The sequence below is a fragment of the Brassica oleracea genome, chromosome C9 (assembly GCF_000695525.1).
Source record: "Brassica oleracea var. oleracea cultivar TO1000 chromosome C9, BOL, whole genome shotgun sequence".
In the NCBI taxonomy this organism is placed as follows: Eukaryota; Viridiplantae; Streptophyta; class Magnoliopsida; order Brassicales; family Brassicaceae; genus Brassica; species Brassica oleracea.
The window spans coordinates 16,825,207-16,841,866 of NC_027756.1; the positions used below are offsets into that span (position 1 = coordinate 16,825,207).

The 16,660-nt window shown below is 33.1% G+C and overlaps 4 protein-coding genes across 4 annotated transcripts; all 4 read right to left on the reverse strand.

Moving 5' to 3' along the window:
- Positions 1-546: 546 nt before the first annotated feature.
- LOC106317045 (germin-like protein subfamily 1 member 11) lies at positions 547-1,354 on the reverse strand. The gene is made up of 2 exons (XM_013754908.1): positions 1,177-1,354; positions 547-1,085 (listed from the first exon to the last, which is right to left on the reverse strand). Exons 1-2 carry the CDS (start codon positions 1,304-1,306, stop codon positions 547-549), a joined length of 669 nt encoding a protein of 222 aa, XP_013610362.1. The 5' UTR covers positions 1,307-1,354.
- Positions 1,355-4,142: 2,788 nt separating this feature from the next.
- LOC106316132 (alkaline phosphatase D) lies at positions 4,143-6,359 on the reverse strand. The gene is made up of 6 exons (XM_013754004.1): positions 6,059-6,359; positions 5,577-5,987; positions 5,364-5,504; positions 4,965-5,301; positions 4,500-4,754; positions 4,143-4,399 (listed from the first exon to the last, which is right to left on the reverse strand). The coding sequence occupies exons 1-6, from the start codon at positions 6,203-6,205 to the stop codon at positions 4,317-4,319; spliced, it is 1,374 nt and encodes a 457-aa protein (XP_013609458.1). The 5' UTR covers positions 6,206-6,359; the 3' UTR covers positions 4,143-4,316.
- Positions 6,360-11,324: 4,965 nt separating this feature from the next.
- On the reverse strand, positions 11,325-12,587 carry LOC106314453. The gene has a single exon (XM_013752321.1). The coding sequence runs from the start codon at positions 12,585-12,587 to the stop codon at positions 11,325-11,327; it is 1,263 nt and encodes a 420-aa protein (XP_013607775.1).
- A 577-nt stretch (positions 12,588-13,164) lies between these two features.
- LOC106315943 (calcium-binding protein CML37) lies at positions 13,165-14,041 on the reverse strand. Its single transcript, XM_013753792.1, has one exon. The coding sequence runs from the start codon at positions 13,938-13,940 to the stop codon at positions 13,386-13,388; it is 555 nt and encodes a 184-aa protein (XP_013609246.1). The 5' UTR covers positions 13,941-14,041; the 3' UTR covers positions 13,165-13,385.
- Positions 14,042-16,660: the final 2,619 nt, after the last annotated feature.

Here is a 16,660-nt window from a genome sequence, read left to right on the forward strand (position 1 = left end):
ATTTGTTTTGAAGATAGATGAGTGGAAGTAGTGAATCATGAAATACTTTGGTTTAGGAGTTTGGCAAACATATGCTGTAGTATTGTATGTATTGTTAGAGTTAGATTTTGGAAAAGTTTTATACTTTCTAGTTTTTTTCACAATCTTTTTAAATATTAGACTGATTCGGAGCTTAGTCTAGTATAGCCTTTTGTTGAAAAAAAGACTGATTCGAAGAAGAAAGTATCAAACTGAGTGCAAAATGGCAATTAAAAATGCAAAACGTTATGATATGACTGATAAAGCAGACTAAAGAATATATGAAATAACTGATAGCGGAATAAACTATCTTAGAAAACATGCTAATTTTGGTAAACCGATTGGTGTTTTGGCAATTTTTTTCATATAAAATTCATTGTTGATGAAATAAAAACAATTGGGTCATTGAGGAAGTTGAAGAAGAACATAGCATTACATTACAACGAACGGACTGATACACGATCTTTATTTATCCAAATATATGAAATGAAAGAAATCGAAACACACAATATTATATCATGATGATATTCAGAACTTGTTCTGTAGATCCATGACAACCTTAGGATCCAACTGGAAAGCCCTAGCAAGAACATTCGGGTTTATAGGTGGGTTAGACCCAAACACGGTGTTGGCAATAGTGATAACACCCGGGTTTTGGCTGCTCAAAGCAGCGAATGCAACCGCTGGAGACCGCCCCACGTTAAACTGGAAATGGATGAGTCCTTCTGGAAACACAAATACATCACCTTGCTTCAGTGTTTTGGTGAAGAGGCGATTTCCGTCTCCATTTGATGAGACAAAACCTACCAAAAGTGTTCCTTCTTGGAGAACCAGGATCTCGGTGGCACGTGGGTGAGTATGAGGCGGGTTCTGCCCTTGCACTCCATAGTCTATACGGACAAGAGAGATTCCAAGGGTGTTTAATCCTGGAAGGTTGCTAACATTGACGGCTATCACATTTGAACCGACTGCATTAGTTACTGGTCTTGCATTGTGAAGCCCTGCGAAAAAGAAGTCATCCGCCGTCGCGAGCTTTGGGTCCTTGCAAAACTTTCCGTTCACAAAAACTGATAATAGTAACAAAAAAGAGAGTAAGAAATGATAAATGAATGACAAAATTAAAAGAAAAGATACTAGGAAATATCGTCATGTACATACCGCCATTTGCTGGGTTGTTGACGCCAATACAAAAGTCTTGAAGGGGGCTTGGGTCAGAGGAAATGACTAATGGAAGTGTTAAGGCCAGAAGAGATAGAATCGCAAGAAACGAGAGACTCTTCATTGCCATATATTAAGTGAAATGGTTCCCGGAATTAGAGAAGTGTTTCTTTTTGTAGTTTGGTTTTAGTTGAGAGGTAAAAAACATATAAGACAATGAGATGAATTTATAGATGAGTTTAGGTGCTGAAGAAGTCCTGTAAACCTAGGAAATTTGAAAAAGTAGTTTGAAATGGTTGAGAGTATATATATTTTTTCAAACAAATCGTGCTCGCACAATGCGCCATGCTTAAGGTAGTAGTACTTGAATTATAAACAGTACACTATGTTTTGATTTCTAAAGAAAAATTATCCATTTGATGTTTGATATTGCAAGTGTCGACAAGTTATACATAAAATGGTTGTTTTATGATTATCTTCCCTCAATTTGTCGTCACATTCTCTCAAATGTCAGTGTGAAACTGTTTGTTTTGGTTTGATTGTTTCTTAAGTGAGTACGCACGACTGTATCAACTTATATATATAAATATGTAAATGTAAATGGATGTTAAAATTTGAATAATATTAATATCTTTGGTTTTTGCAGAATATTTGAATATATAAGACACATTAATTTGAACGGCGTTTTTGTCTATTCCTAACATTTGTTTTAAGTATTTTATTGATTCGGTCTATCTTTTATACTTTCTAGTTTTTTTCACAATCTTTTTAAATATAAAACTGATTCGGAGCTTAGTTTAGTATAGCCTTTTGTTGAAAAAAAAGACTGATTCGAAGAAGAAAGTATCAAACTGAGTGCAAAATGGCAATTAAAAATGCAAAACGTTGCAGAAGTATCAAAAGTTAGCAACATATGGAAAACTATCCATGCGACTAATCTCAAATTTTGATACAAAATAAAACTTTGAGTTAACATTTGAATTATGCGCGTTTACTGGAAACTGATCTATCTGCTAGTTCAGTAGTTTAATTTCAGTTTCGTATCTGACATGTTTTTGACCTATATCTCTTATTTTCGGCCTCTGTTAGGTTTAACTTTTCTTTTAATCAAAATGAATGGATTTGGAAATTTAAAGAAATGAATATGTACTTTTCGAGAAGATTTATGAACTCATATTTTGATTTCTAGTTCCCCTATTCATTATCTTTGTATTTCTTCTGCCATGCATGAATAATTCATCAGTTAGGTTTAGGATTTCAAAACAATCTATGAATTGTTGATTGTGATTTGTTAGAATAAATGTTTTCTCATCTAGGTTTTTCTTAATATTTTAATTATGTTGATCACCTAATTTTTTTTGGTCTAATCACCTAATTTTTTTACTATAACCTTATTAACTTAATTAAATTTTAAGTGAAATAAAGCATATATAAATTACTGAGGCATAATGGCCTCTGATTTTCTTCTATTTTAGAAAAAAGTATTTTGTTCTGAGTTAGTTCTCTCTTGATGGTCTATATTAGAAAAAAGTATTTTCTTCTATTTTAGAAAAAAGTATTTTGGGGCCTTACTTTCTCTCCTCTCTCGAGATGGAGAATTCGAGATGATGTATTCTTTACTATAATGAAGTTACAAAGCGTTAAAAAATAATTTACTGTAATTAATTATCGACACAAAATTTTATAAAATATTTCAAATAAATTACATTTGTTGTTTTTATCAACATGAGATAATTAAAATAATATAGAAAATATATAATAAATAAACTCCAAGTTTTATTTTTTAATCATAAAAATAAGAATAATTTTTAATTTGATAAAATATACTATTAGTTTTATTTAGAGTTATTTTTGGGTTCACGAACCTCTAGGTTCACCAACCAATAGGATTTCATTATTTCGAATTCGATATCTTTTTAAAAAGGAAACAAAATATTGTCAAGTTATATTATGTTTTTAAAATAAAAAGTAAAAAAAAATTAGTAGTTAGAGAAAAAAAAATTAAACCCTAAGAAATAAATAAAAAATAGTAGTAATTACAAAAAAAAAAAAATTTAACGTCGTCAGCAAAACATCAAACCCTAAATCCTAATTCCTAAACCCTAAACCCTAAACCCTTGGGTAAACCCTAAACCCTTGGATAAACCCTAAACCTTTGAATAAATTTTAAACCCTTGGGTAAACCCTAAACCCTTGGATAAATCCTAAACTCTAAATAAAAACACTAAACCCTAAAACTCTAAACCCTAAATCCTAAATCGTAAACCATAAACCCTTGAGTGTTTTAGTGTTTAGTGATTTTGATTTAAAGTAAGATTTATCCTAGAGTTTAGAATTTACCCAAGGGTTTATGGTTTAAGGATTATGATTTAGGGTTTAAGGATTATGATTTAGGGTTTATCCAAGGGTTTAGGGTTTACCCAAGGGTTTAGGGTTTACCCAAGGGTTTAGGATTTAGGGTTTAGGATTTAGGGTTTAGGGATTAGGATTTAGGGTTTAGGGATTAGGGTTTATGGTTTAAGGATTATGATTTAGGGTTTAATGTTTTGCTGACGACGATAAAAATATTTTTTTTTTGTAATTACTATTATTTTTTATTTATTTCTTTTTATCTTTTAATTTTAAAAAAATTAATATAATTTGATAATATTTTATTTTTTTTAGAAAAAAGATATCAAATATGAAATAATACAATCCTATTGGTCGGTGAACCCAAGAATAAGTCTTTTATTTATATCCGCGCATACATCCATCTTTTAAATGTCTTTTAACCATTTTGCTTCGCATGGTAAATTTTACACTTGCCATTTTACTTAAACTTCAGCCTTTTCATTGTAATGTTAGTTTTTTTTGTATGAATGTTAAGAAATTTTCACACTTGATATTTTATTTGAATCAGCTTTTTTATTATGTTAGTTCAAGTACCGGTTTACTTTTAAGCACATAAAAACACGTATCAAAAGCAGCATCAATCTTTGAATTCCCATCTCAATATCGAAAGCTATGTGCTCATACCATCCCACTACTCTTTAAGTAATCAGGAAACAGACTAAGCTAATATCAGTTGAAGTAATAAGAATGTAAACATTTTGTTGTGTTATGAAAAACGTAAAGGCATTTACCGGAACAAAAATCAAGAATCAGTCGACCTTGCATTTATAAACGCATGCTGTTATGGTCAGCACAACTCCAATGATCAGTCCAACTAACGCCATTACCAAGACTGTCCCCCAACATAAAAAAAAAACATCAGTACTCTTCAACATTCTTTGAACCGGTCCGAACCAACCGACTAACATTAGTAATAGGGAAGAGTAACATACCAGTAATGATGAAGTAGACGAGAACTGCCAATCTGTATCTGGTTATTCCTTGCAACTCAGCTTCAAGGGTGCAATGCCGTTGGGACTTTCCCTTTGTCGTTGGATCTGTCGAGGACTTTGAGCCTCGTGGTTGGAGTTCGGATAGTGAGACATTTGTGCTTAGTGCTGTGAGTCCATTAACATCTCTGATCTCGAGCCTTACGGTTGCCGGATTTGCATCCCAATCTATCGATATCGCTCCAAAATTTTGTTGCCCTGCCAGTAATTTTTAAGATATCATCACCAAAAAGAGCATCATTGCTGCTCTGATAGATTACAGAACTGAGAATACCAAATCTATGAGAACGTTACACTTGTTCAAATTCATTAAAACCAGAGACAAGACAATCAACCAAAAGAGATGTAAAACCCTAAGCATCCACAGTTTACGAGGAAAAAAAACAATCATAAGTGGTGAGTATATACCGTAAGTGCATGATTTATATCGGCAGTTATCATTGGTAACTCTCATCGTGTTTGGTGTATACCAAAAGAGAAGCCTAACGATGAAACGCAAGGGACGAGGGAAAACTTTCTCAACAGACTGCACAAGACCACTGGAGGTGACATCATATAAAGGGTAACCAACAGCACAATCGTATCTCGTGATCTCTCCGAAATGAACATCTCCACTGATGAATATCACTCCATTTTTCTTGGTATCTTGTATGAGTTGAAAAAGACGTTTCCTTTCCTTTGGAAAACGGCCCCACGATTCCATATAAAAGAGTGGTCCAGTGGTAGCCGAAAGATTTGATATGACCTACACAAGTCAAGATATCATTTAACTGGTTTTGGATTACAGAAAACAAGCTTGCAGGATACCTGAACAGAAGAAGCTATGATAGTAATCTCGCTGTGAGGACCTCTTAACTCTTCTTCGAGCCAGCCCCACTGAGTATCACCCAAGATACTCCCGTCACTTCGCAAAGGGTCTCTATGATATCTAGTATCTAACACTATAACCTGAAGATACATAATACTATCACACTCCATTCAAAAACAAGAAACCATATGTGAAGTGTTCTTTTTTTTAACCTTGACTCTCTTGTTAGGTGGACCAAACGTATAAGACGCATAAACTCCAGCTTGCTTTCTCCTTGGGCTATCAAGAGGCTCATCCAAGAAATCAAGCATGAGTCTCTGGTTAATGACTTTACGATCAAACTCTTTGCCAGCGTCGTTCAAGCCGTAGTCATGGTCATCCCAAGTGCCGATAACTCTAGCTTTTCTAAGGAGGCGAGAGTAGCCAGGGTTAGCCTTGGCCTTGGCGTATCTCACCTTCATTTCTTCCTCTGAGGAAGGCACGAACCTGGGAGAGTTCCTCCACGGCCCAATGGTTCTCTCTTTCCCAAACAATCTGTTAGGCTTTCTGATGTCTCCGTAGATGTTATCACCCAGCCAAATGAACACTTGTGGATCGAACTTGTTTATCGCTTCCCAAATCGGCTGTGTTTTAAACAACACACACATCGGATTCAACAAACAGCGAAATCGAACGGAGGGTGGATTGGATGTACCTGTGGAGCGCTTTGATTGGCGCATGATCCGAAAGCGATACGAGTGATCGGAGAATCTTCTGCTCTCGCCGTACAGAGCAACGAAAAGCACCACAAGGAGAGAAGGATGTAATGGAGATTGGAAGGAACCCTAGAAGAAGCAGCCATGGATGGATGGAAAGAAGGAAGCAGTCTCTCTCTCTCTCTCTCTCCTTCGCCTTTTGCAGTTTACCGTTGGGATTTGTGAACCTGTCACTGTTGCGTTTCCTCACAGCGCTCTCTAGCTTCTTCTCGCGGCTTATTTCTCGGATGAATTTTTTTTTTTTTTTACCGTCTTTTTTATTCTGAATTTTTCTTTTCTTCCCCAGTGATTGTGAATCTATTAACTACCTTTCCAAAACTGAAAGTTCGATGACTCGTGCTTCAGCTAATTATTTTGAGATGCACTTCCTTACCTAATTTTTTTGCTATTGATTTTTAAATTATGTTAATATCTTTATTCAATTTATTGCAAAGATCATTCGACTTTGAATTGTTGAGTCATGAGCGAGTTTTTATTTATTTATTTATATGTACGTACTAAGCCAAAATCCGTGCATTGAGCAAAATGAAAATTATACATACAAATTATTTTTATATATATTTATTTATTTCATGTTTATTTACTATTACAAAATAATAAATATACTAAATTACTGAAGAGCGAGTAAATTATGTATATGATTAAACTCGACTCAACAAATAATTCAAAGTAAATGAATCTAAACAATAATTTTATTTATTTTATTTGGTATATAATTAAATTTTAATGATATTAACATAGATATATAATATATTTTAATATGAATATTTAATTGAAACTTCCTAGTCCTATTCATATAATTTTATTAACATTTGTATATCTGTTGTAACAAAAAAAATTTAAACTATTAATCAAAAAATTTTCATTGTAAGATTTGTAATAACTCTAGTAATTTATAATCATTTTAAAAAATTCAATGCAAATTTCAAAATTAAAATATTCATGTATCAATATATTTTCAATGTAAATTATGAAATTAACTTATTTATATATTTTATATGGCATATAGTATAATTTAAACTATATTAAAAATATATATATTTAATCTGAGTATCTATTAATTGATACTTCATACTCATATGATTTTATGATTATTTATATCATTTTATAACAAAAAAAATAAAACAATTGTTCTCAAAATTTTCATTGTAAGACTTTCAACACCTATAATAAATTATAGTCGTTTTAAAAAAATTAAAAATATAACATATGAAAAATCTATTTTTTATTATATGTTTAATGTGATTATCTAAAATTTTAATAATATAAAATTAAACAAAAATGATAGAAGATACAAAAATTATTATCAAATCTTTCTTATTCAAAATCATTAATTATCATATATATATTAATCATATTAGGTAATTTCCTAGCTTTTATTTAAGGAAAGATTGAAGAATGTTTTTTATGCATTACTAATCAGTTTGATAGTTAATGTAATAAATAGTATAATATATATTTAGATGACCAACCTATTTTTCTAGAATTCTGAAAATAATTCTGGTAATGACACGTGGCTACACTCAAAGGTTGTAATGCTCCTCAATTAACATATAATGGATGGTTTAGATGAGAAATAATATGTTCTAACTATTATTTTTAGTTTTTTAATATTTTCAGAGATTTAGTTTTTTCTGTTAAATTTTTGAATTGATATTAAATATTTATATTGAGATGTCAAATATATTCATCGCTTGAGTATGTAAATATTAGTTTTAAACAAAAATTGTAAAGATTATCCATTAATATATAATTTTAATTTGATAAAATAATAATTTTAAAAATCATTTTAATTTTTTGTAAATAATTTAAATTTTTTTATTTATTTTTACAAGATAATATATATTCATTAAATAAATTTTAGTTTTGTTTTAACATTTTTCTAATGTTCAATCTGCGCTTAGTACAAATTTTGTTTCCGTATTTATATTTATATAATATTTATATGATCTATGACATAACTTTAAAATAGACCTGTTATTTTAGAAAATATGGCTCTCAGAATTTAATCTTCACAAAATGTGTTATATTATATCTAAATGATTTTCTTATCTTAATCACTCAATACTTATTTACAATTATTTGATTTCGTTAATTTTCGTAACAGTAGTAACTTATTTTTTTACTGTCTAATTTTCCTAATTTTCGTTATTCATAACTTTACTACCGTCTACGGTGCAGCGCGGTCTGTAAAGCTTATTTTTTAATCTGCACCGTAGTAGTAGTAACAAAAATATTTACATATATTTATGTATCTATATATTTTGTTATTACCGCAATGATTTCGCATGTTTCCATTTAGACCCTAAAATAAATATCAATATAGTTACGAGATAATCTTTAGTCAAACTTAAAAAAAAAACATATGTATATACAAGGACAAATATACTTTTTGATTGTAGCAGCTCCATCATTAAAAGTTATAATAGTCTCTAAAAGAAAAAATATATTAATATTACAATGATTAATTTATATTTTATTAATATTGCAATGATTAATTTATATTTTAATTTCTTAAACTCTGTTAAATACGGAGTGAATGACATGCCTATTGATGTTCGTAACAGATTTTTAATAGTTCTAACGTAAAAAAAAAAATATTTATTCTCTCTTTTAATTTTATTAGTTTATTAACGGTGAAAACTCCATTTAGAACTCATTGTTGGAGTTGCTCTTATAATCAATTTTCTATAGGTCTTTGGATTATTAATCATGTTTGTCAACTATACCTGCACGTGCACCAAATAATATACTTTATACTACAAGAAAAAGAGAAATTTCTGAAATCTTGTTTAAATTTTTTTAAAATCTGAAACATATGTTTCATAAGAAGAACGTAGACTTATTAGGAAAATTAATTAAGAATATATTTTCACATCTTATAAAGAATATATTATTTATTCCGGATCAGATGAATATTCTGAAGAAGCTGAATCAAAGTCGTCGTTGAACTCTCTTCTGTCCGACTCCGAATCTGAGAATACTTCATTGTCGCCTACACCAGTAAAATCGACAAAAAGATCGATTTCCTGAGTGTTATGAACATCAAGATCACCTAACAAATTACTCGAGGATTGTTGCATCGCGGCCATATCCGAAACTCCATCCACTCTACCCCTTGGGGTAACAAGTGTCACGGTGATCCAAGGGTCTTGTTTATTCCTCACACGAGGATACGAAAGGTAAGTAACTTGATCTGCTTGTGAAGCTAGAATGAACGGATCATAGTTTGCAAGTCTTCTTCTAGAATGAACCGATGTAACTCCAAATTCGTCAATCCGGACACCGTATCCAACAATCGGGTTGTACCAATCAGCAAAAAAGGCAACACATCTCAAATTAAGGATTCCTGGATAGTAAATCTCCAATATCTCGCGCAAAATACCGTAGTAAATTATTTCGCCAGCTCTAGCCGATACACCGTGATTTATAGTTGATTGTGTATGGTTCTCGCGGAAAATCTTAAAAGCATATCCACGTGAGCAATACATTGGGTAAGACACAGCAATAAATTTAGGACCAGCGGCCAATTCCTCTAGCCATGGCTGAATTGGATCTCCTCTAGACACAAGAAACTTTACCTGTATAATAGTCAAATTTATTAAGTCATGCAGCATGTACAAAACTTCCAATATTCAAAAATAATATACAAGAGTGTCATAAAACTTACATAGAACTTGAACCAATTTACGAACTCATTTTCCTTAAGTTCTGACAGCTGGTCTTGAGTGTAATAAGGATATGCATCCCTTATTTGTCCCATGTAAATCCTGGAAATGAAATCATATTTAGTTACAAATTTATTTAGAATATATGACTTTAATATATGATACTAAAATATAAATACCTTTCATATGGCATGACTTCCTCGCAGTTAGCTAAAATGTTCTTATGTAAGTGCAATTGCTCTTGCTATGTGGGTCTTATGCTTTTTTCCCTTCCACTTAATCGACCAATTTGAGAAAAAATGTTAGGGACCTCGACCGGATAAACTGCTCTTTGGCCTCCATCATCAGGTCTTGAAGGTTTTTGACTTTTAGTCTGCACTTCGGGGGCGAAGTAGTAAGAAGCGAACTGTGAAGTTTCCTCATTGATGCTTTGTGCAACAATAGATCCCTCAATTCGGCTTAAATTTTCCACTTTCCTTTTCAAAATGAAACATAGAACGCTCAGTCACGTACATCCACCGATATTGAACATGACCTCCAAGTTCTGCTTCTCGAGCGAGATGGATTGGAAGATGCACCATAACATCAAAAAAAGATGGTGGAAAAATCTTCTCTAGATTGCATAAGATTATTGGAATCTTATTTTTCAAGTTTTGGATCCCATCTGATGTTAATGATCTCGAGCACAGATCTCGAAAGAAAGCTCCCATTCTTGTAACAAAACCAAAATTATGTCAGAAATGAAGTGAGTAAATGTAATAGATACAAAATTTAAAATAAACTAAATCTACATGCTATTGCTTCATGTACATTTTGTGGAAAAAGGCCAAGCAAAGCAAAATGGGAGAAGGCGCTGCATCATGACATGACAATTATGACTTTTCAAACCATAAAACTTTCCTGCTCGCCTATCAACACAGTTCCTTAGATTAGATGCATATCAATCTGGGAATTTGACGCTATGAATAATCCACTCGAAGAACTCTTGCTTTGAAGCTGCATCTAACCGATAAATTGGCATTGGCAGTTTTCCTCTCCCATCAATGTGGAGGGACTAACGGGCACAAATATTTGGCAAGTCTAATCTGGACTTCAGGTTGTCTTTTGTCTTCCCTTTCACATTGAGAATGGTATTCATAATGTTGTCGAAGATATTCTCAATGTGCATCACATCTAAATTATGCCTAAGTAGATGGTCCTTCCAATACGGCAAGTTCCAAAAAATACTTTTCTTATGCCAATTGTGATGTTCCCCATATCCATAAACTGGATTATGCCCATTTCCACCACATTCATCTATCATCTTCAAACCAAAATCTCTTAACTGAGTAAGGATAGATTCTCCATCAATTTCTGGTGGCGGCCCATCAAACACCATTTTGTTCTTAGTAAACAATGTGGTGCTTTTACGATAGGGATGATCAGGGGGTAGATATCGTCGATGACAATCAAACCAACATGTTTTCCTTCCATTCTTCAGTTGAAATGCATCGGTGTTATTTTGACAGTAAGGGCACGCTAATCTTCCACGTGTTGTTCATCCAGATAACATCCCGTATGCGGGAAAATCGTTTATGGTCCACATAAGCACTGCACGCATCATAAAGTTCTCCTTAGAAGCTATATCATACACTTCAACTCCATAATCCCATAACATTTTCAACTCATAAATCAATGGCTGCAAGAAGACATCAAGGGATCTCTTAGGATGCTCAGGGCCAGGAACTAGAATTGTGAGAAAGAGAAACTCGCGTTTCATACACAAAGATGGAGGCAAATTATATGGTGTTACGATAACGGGCCAAAGAGAATATTGTCTCCGATGCCTTCCAAACAGGTTGAATCCATCACTACTTAATCCAAGGTAAACATTTCTTCTCTCAAATGCAAAACTAGGATACATTGACTGAAAATGTTTCCATGCTTTTGCATCTGATGGATGAGAAATTTCTCTGTTACTTTCGTGTTCACCGTGCCATCTCATAGCCTCCGCTGTATGTTTGGATTGGTATAACCTTTTCAGTCGGTCTGTTATTGGCAAGTACCACATTATCTTATACGGGATTTTACTCTTTCCTCTTGTTTCTTGAAACCGGGGTTTGCCACAAAATCGACAACTAGTACGAACAACATCCCTTCTCCAGTAAATCATACAGTTGTCGATGCAAACATCTATCATTTGATAGGGCAAACCCAACCCAGAAACATGTATCTCATAATATGTAGCTGGTGAAAGATTATCTTCTGGTAATATATCTTTCACAAAATCAGCTATTGCATCAACACAGTCTTCACTTAAGTTATAATCTGTTTTAATAGACATCATCCTTGTTGCAGATGACATAGGCGAAATACCATCTCTACAACCATCATATAACGGAGTTTTTGCGGCATCTAACATATCAAAAAAAATTTGTGCTTCAAATTTTGGTTCCTCCACCCTAAACCTATCTTCAACCATTTGAACATTACCTATATGTTCATCTACACCACCTTGTTGTTCTCCTACTTCATCCAAATTATTTTGTTGACTAATACTACCAAAATTGACCATCAAATCAGTTTCACCATGAGAATACCAAACTTTATAACCCGCCATAAATCCTCTACTATACAAGTGCTTCCATACACCCCTAACTGTACCAAATCTACGATTCTGACAAATAGGACAAGGACAATACATCTTACCCATTTGCAAAGTCGTCTCCTGGTTGGAAGCAAATGCCATGAATTGTCCAAGACCTTCAGCAAACTCTTTTGTAAGAAGTCCAGTTGAAGGATCTTGATGATTGTGATCCATCCAAGACCTAAAATATTCATTTTGATTTGAGAAAGACATTTTGTTCAGAAATAATTTTTTTTTAGAGTAGAATCTGTGAATGAGCAAATGTTGTGACTCTGATATTTATAAAAAAAAAATCGGGCGGGTTTCTAACCGATTTCTGACCCAATTTCAACGGTATAACACGGCTATAAAAAACGTTCGAAACTCGGTCAGAAATCCGTTGGAAATTTCCGACGATTTTCCAACCGTCAGGAGCGGTCGAAAATTTCCGACAGATTTCCAACGGGATCCGACCACTAAAATTTAAAATTGTAATCATCGGAAAATAGTCAAAAATTTCTGACCGTTTTCTGTCCAATTCTTTTCCGTTAGAAATTTCTGACCAATTTTTGTTTTCGTTAAAGTCGGTCGGAAATTTCCGACCAAAAAAATTTCTGTCAGAATGTCCGTCAGAATATACCCTCTTTTCTTGAAGTGTTAACGTACTCTCATTTATGAAATTTTGGCTCCAGCCATTGGTTCAGTTAAGATACACATAAAATGTAAGACCAAATGTGAATAACAAAAGAACAGAAGAGAAATAACCAAACAATATTACAAAATAGGATTTATTAAGAAGTATGTAAAATGACATATGGATCAAATGAGTGTTTGAATGAAGACTGGTGCAGAGCAATGCGGGAAAGGTCTGGTGACAGCAGAATAATAACAAAAATTATATATACACCCTACTATTCCCCGCATGGCCCTGCGCGATACAAAAGAATAATATAATTTGAATAAAGGAATTAGTAAAGTAGAGATACATGAATCTCATCGCATCATCAGAAGAAACTCGTCGAAGCTGAGAACTCCATCACCGTTCTGATCAAACCCACGGATCATCACCTTACATGCATCAACCGTACACGACTCCCCGAGTCGACTCAGCGTCCTCCGTAAACTCGCCGCCGTAATAAACTCTTCACCCTCCGTCACATACATCCGGAAAGCCTCTCTCAGCTCCTTCCTCCTCTCCTCGTCACTACCGTCTTCTCCTTCCATCAGCTTCAAAAACTCCTCGAAATCCATAAGCCCGTCGCCGTCGACGTCTGAAATCTTCACGACCTCCTCCGCCTCGCTCGAAGACAACGCGCCGCCCAAGAGGCTGACGCAGCTCTGCAGCTCGGTCCCGGAGATTTTCCCGTCCGAGTTCGCGTCTATGTAGTCAAACACGGTTCTTAGCTCGTCCACATTTAACGAGCTGCTTCTGTTGCTGCTGGTGCTGCTTCTCGCTTCCTCTTCGTCCACGGACGATTCTGATTTTCTTGAGGATAACTTCCTGCGCAGTCTAGCCAAGGGAGATTTCTTGATGTTTGCAAGAGTCATTTCGGAAGTTGAATGTTTTTTTTTTGTCAACGGAAATTGAAATTAGATTTGGAAGATTTGAAATGGACTCTTGATGAAAATTCCTACAAAGATGTTAAGGTTATATATAGTGATATATATGAATGCGTGTAGGGAGGGGGGGGATTCTTGATTGTTCACCGGTTAAAACACGGATTTGAATAAACTGGAGAAATTTTTAAAGAAGGGCGGTTGCGCAGAGGTGGCCGGGAAGTTTCCTCCCTAATGATTAGACTGTAATTCCCGTGTCGGTCCTGACTCCTGATGGAGCTTTTACCACGTTTTGTGATGTCATTTGATTTGACGACCGGTTTAAGTAACCTTCTACTTGACTTTGATAAGTCTATGGCGTACGATTTCATACTATGTGTGTAATCCTACAAGGTTTTTTTCCCATTATATATCTTACTCTTTGAATTGAGGGCATTATCGTTATGTAAATTATAAAGAGAATTCGGCAAAAAAAAACCTCAACTTTGCACGAATTGCCAAAAGAAACATAAATTTTTGAGCTGATCAAAAAAACACCAAACTTTCATTGACTTTAGAATTAATTAACAATGTTTTCGCTGACTTGCCAATTTAGCACGCCGTCAACAAATTTAATAGAAATATTTGACGTCGTTTATTGTTGGCGTTAAGTGAAACGACGTCGATGTAAAACGACGTCGTTTTACATAATTTGAAATTAAAATTAAAAATATGTAGACCCCTAGATTCGAACCCAGGTTGGTTGGTCAAATGGCAAGATATTTTACCACTGGCCTACTGGCACTTTCAATGTACTTACTAACATGTTTACTTTTATTTGTTACATATTAAATATAAAAATTTTTCTAAAAACTTAAAAAGATCTTTAAAATTCCAAAAAATTGAAAAATAAGAAATTTTTTATAAAATCAATTTTGAAATTAAAATTGAAAATAAATTTTATTTTTCTTTTTAAAAAATAAAAACTCTTCCAAAATTTTCTAAAAGTTTTTAGAAAATTTTGGAAGAGTTTTTATTTTTTTAAAAGAAAAATTAAATTTTATTTTTAATTTTAATTTCTAAATTAATCTTATAAAAATATTCTTTATTTTGTTTATTTTTTTTGGAATTTTAAAGATCTTATTAAGTTTTTAGAGAATTTTTTATATTTAATATGTACCAAATAAAAGTAAACATGTTAGTAAGTACATTGAAAGTGCCAGTAGCCCAGTGGTAAAATACCTTGCCATTTGATCAACCAACCTGGATTTGAATCTAGGGGTCTACATATTTTTAATTTCAAATCATGGAAAACGACGTCGTTTTACATCATTTGAAAACGACGTCGTTTCACTTAACGCCAACAATAAACAACGTCAAATATTTCTGTTAAATTTGTTGACAGCGTGTTAAATTGGCAAGTCAGCGAAAACATTGTTAATTAATTCTAAAGTTAATGAAAGTTTGGTGTTTTTTTGGTCAGCCCAAAATTTATGTTTCTTTTGGCAATTCGTGCAAAACTGAGTTTTTTTTTTTGTCGGATTCTCAAATTATAAAAGAAAAAGATACAAATGGGCCACGTACATCTTTGATTGTGTACGCTCCTGGATGCGTGGACACGTGATATCAGCAATTTTTAGCACCAAAAATTTTTCTTTACGCCAAAACAAAACAAAATGTCTTTGAACTGAAATCTTTTCTGGAGATCTTACGACACAATTCAGCCAAAACTTTTTTTGGATTTTTTGTTCAAAAGTAAATTTTTTTAATAGAGAAATATTTTGGATATCTAATGACAAAAAGCTCAAGAAAAAGTTCCAAAAAATGACACGAAACGAAAGCAGATGTTTTAACTATCTCACAAAACCTAAAAGAAACTTACCACAGAGGAGTCATATTGATATCAGAAAAAAAGAATATGTGGTGGCATATACAATTTTCTTTTTTTTTGCATATACATGAAGATCGTAGTACAAAGTTTTATGAAACATTTTCTCAAACAAAAAAGTTTTATAAAACACTCACGAAATATAGAAGACTACAGAACCGAATCACTGGATTAACAATGCGACATGAGACAGGATAACATCATATTTTTATGGGAATCACAAAGAATTGAAAGTTTTTTCTCATTCTTTTGGTCACCAATCACACCCTTTGATTATCTTTTTCGTTCAATTTCACCCACATTCATTAGACCATGAGCAATGAGGGTGTTGAAACTCACTTTTAACAGTTGAATAGCATGCAGTGAGGGTGTTGAATTTTTATGCTAATCTACGTGTATTCAACAGGCGTTGGAAAGTTTCAGCCGTTGAATTTTTTTTTGTGGCCCCGGACAGCCACGTATCGCAACGTGAGTGGCTGAAACCGTTGGACGCGTGAGTGCACGAACGCGGGCTGACACGCTTTTTTTTAAGATTTAAATGTTGTCTTCTGATTGGCCGTGCAGATTTTCTTTTATTTTATCTTCACCCAATAATTTAAACCCATTTATTTTATAATAAACCAATTTTTACAAGAATAAAAATTATATCAAAATTCAAGATTTTTTTATCTATAAATAGTTTGGATACAGAAAAAAAAACATCATTTTTCACTATAATAAACTATTTTAGTGTTTTAAACTTTTTTTCTTGTTAAATGGATCCCAATAATAATCTTTTCAACACCCAAAACTCTTCTAATTTTCCTTTTAACTTCCAAAATCCCAACAATTACCAATTTCAAAA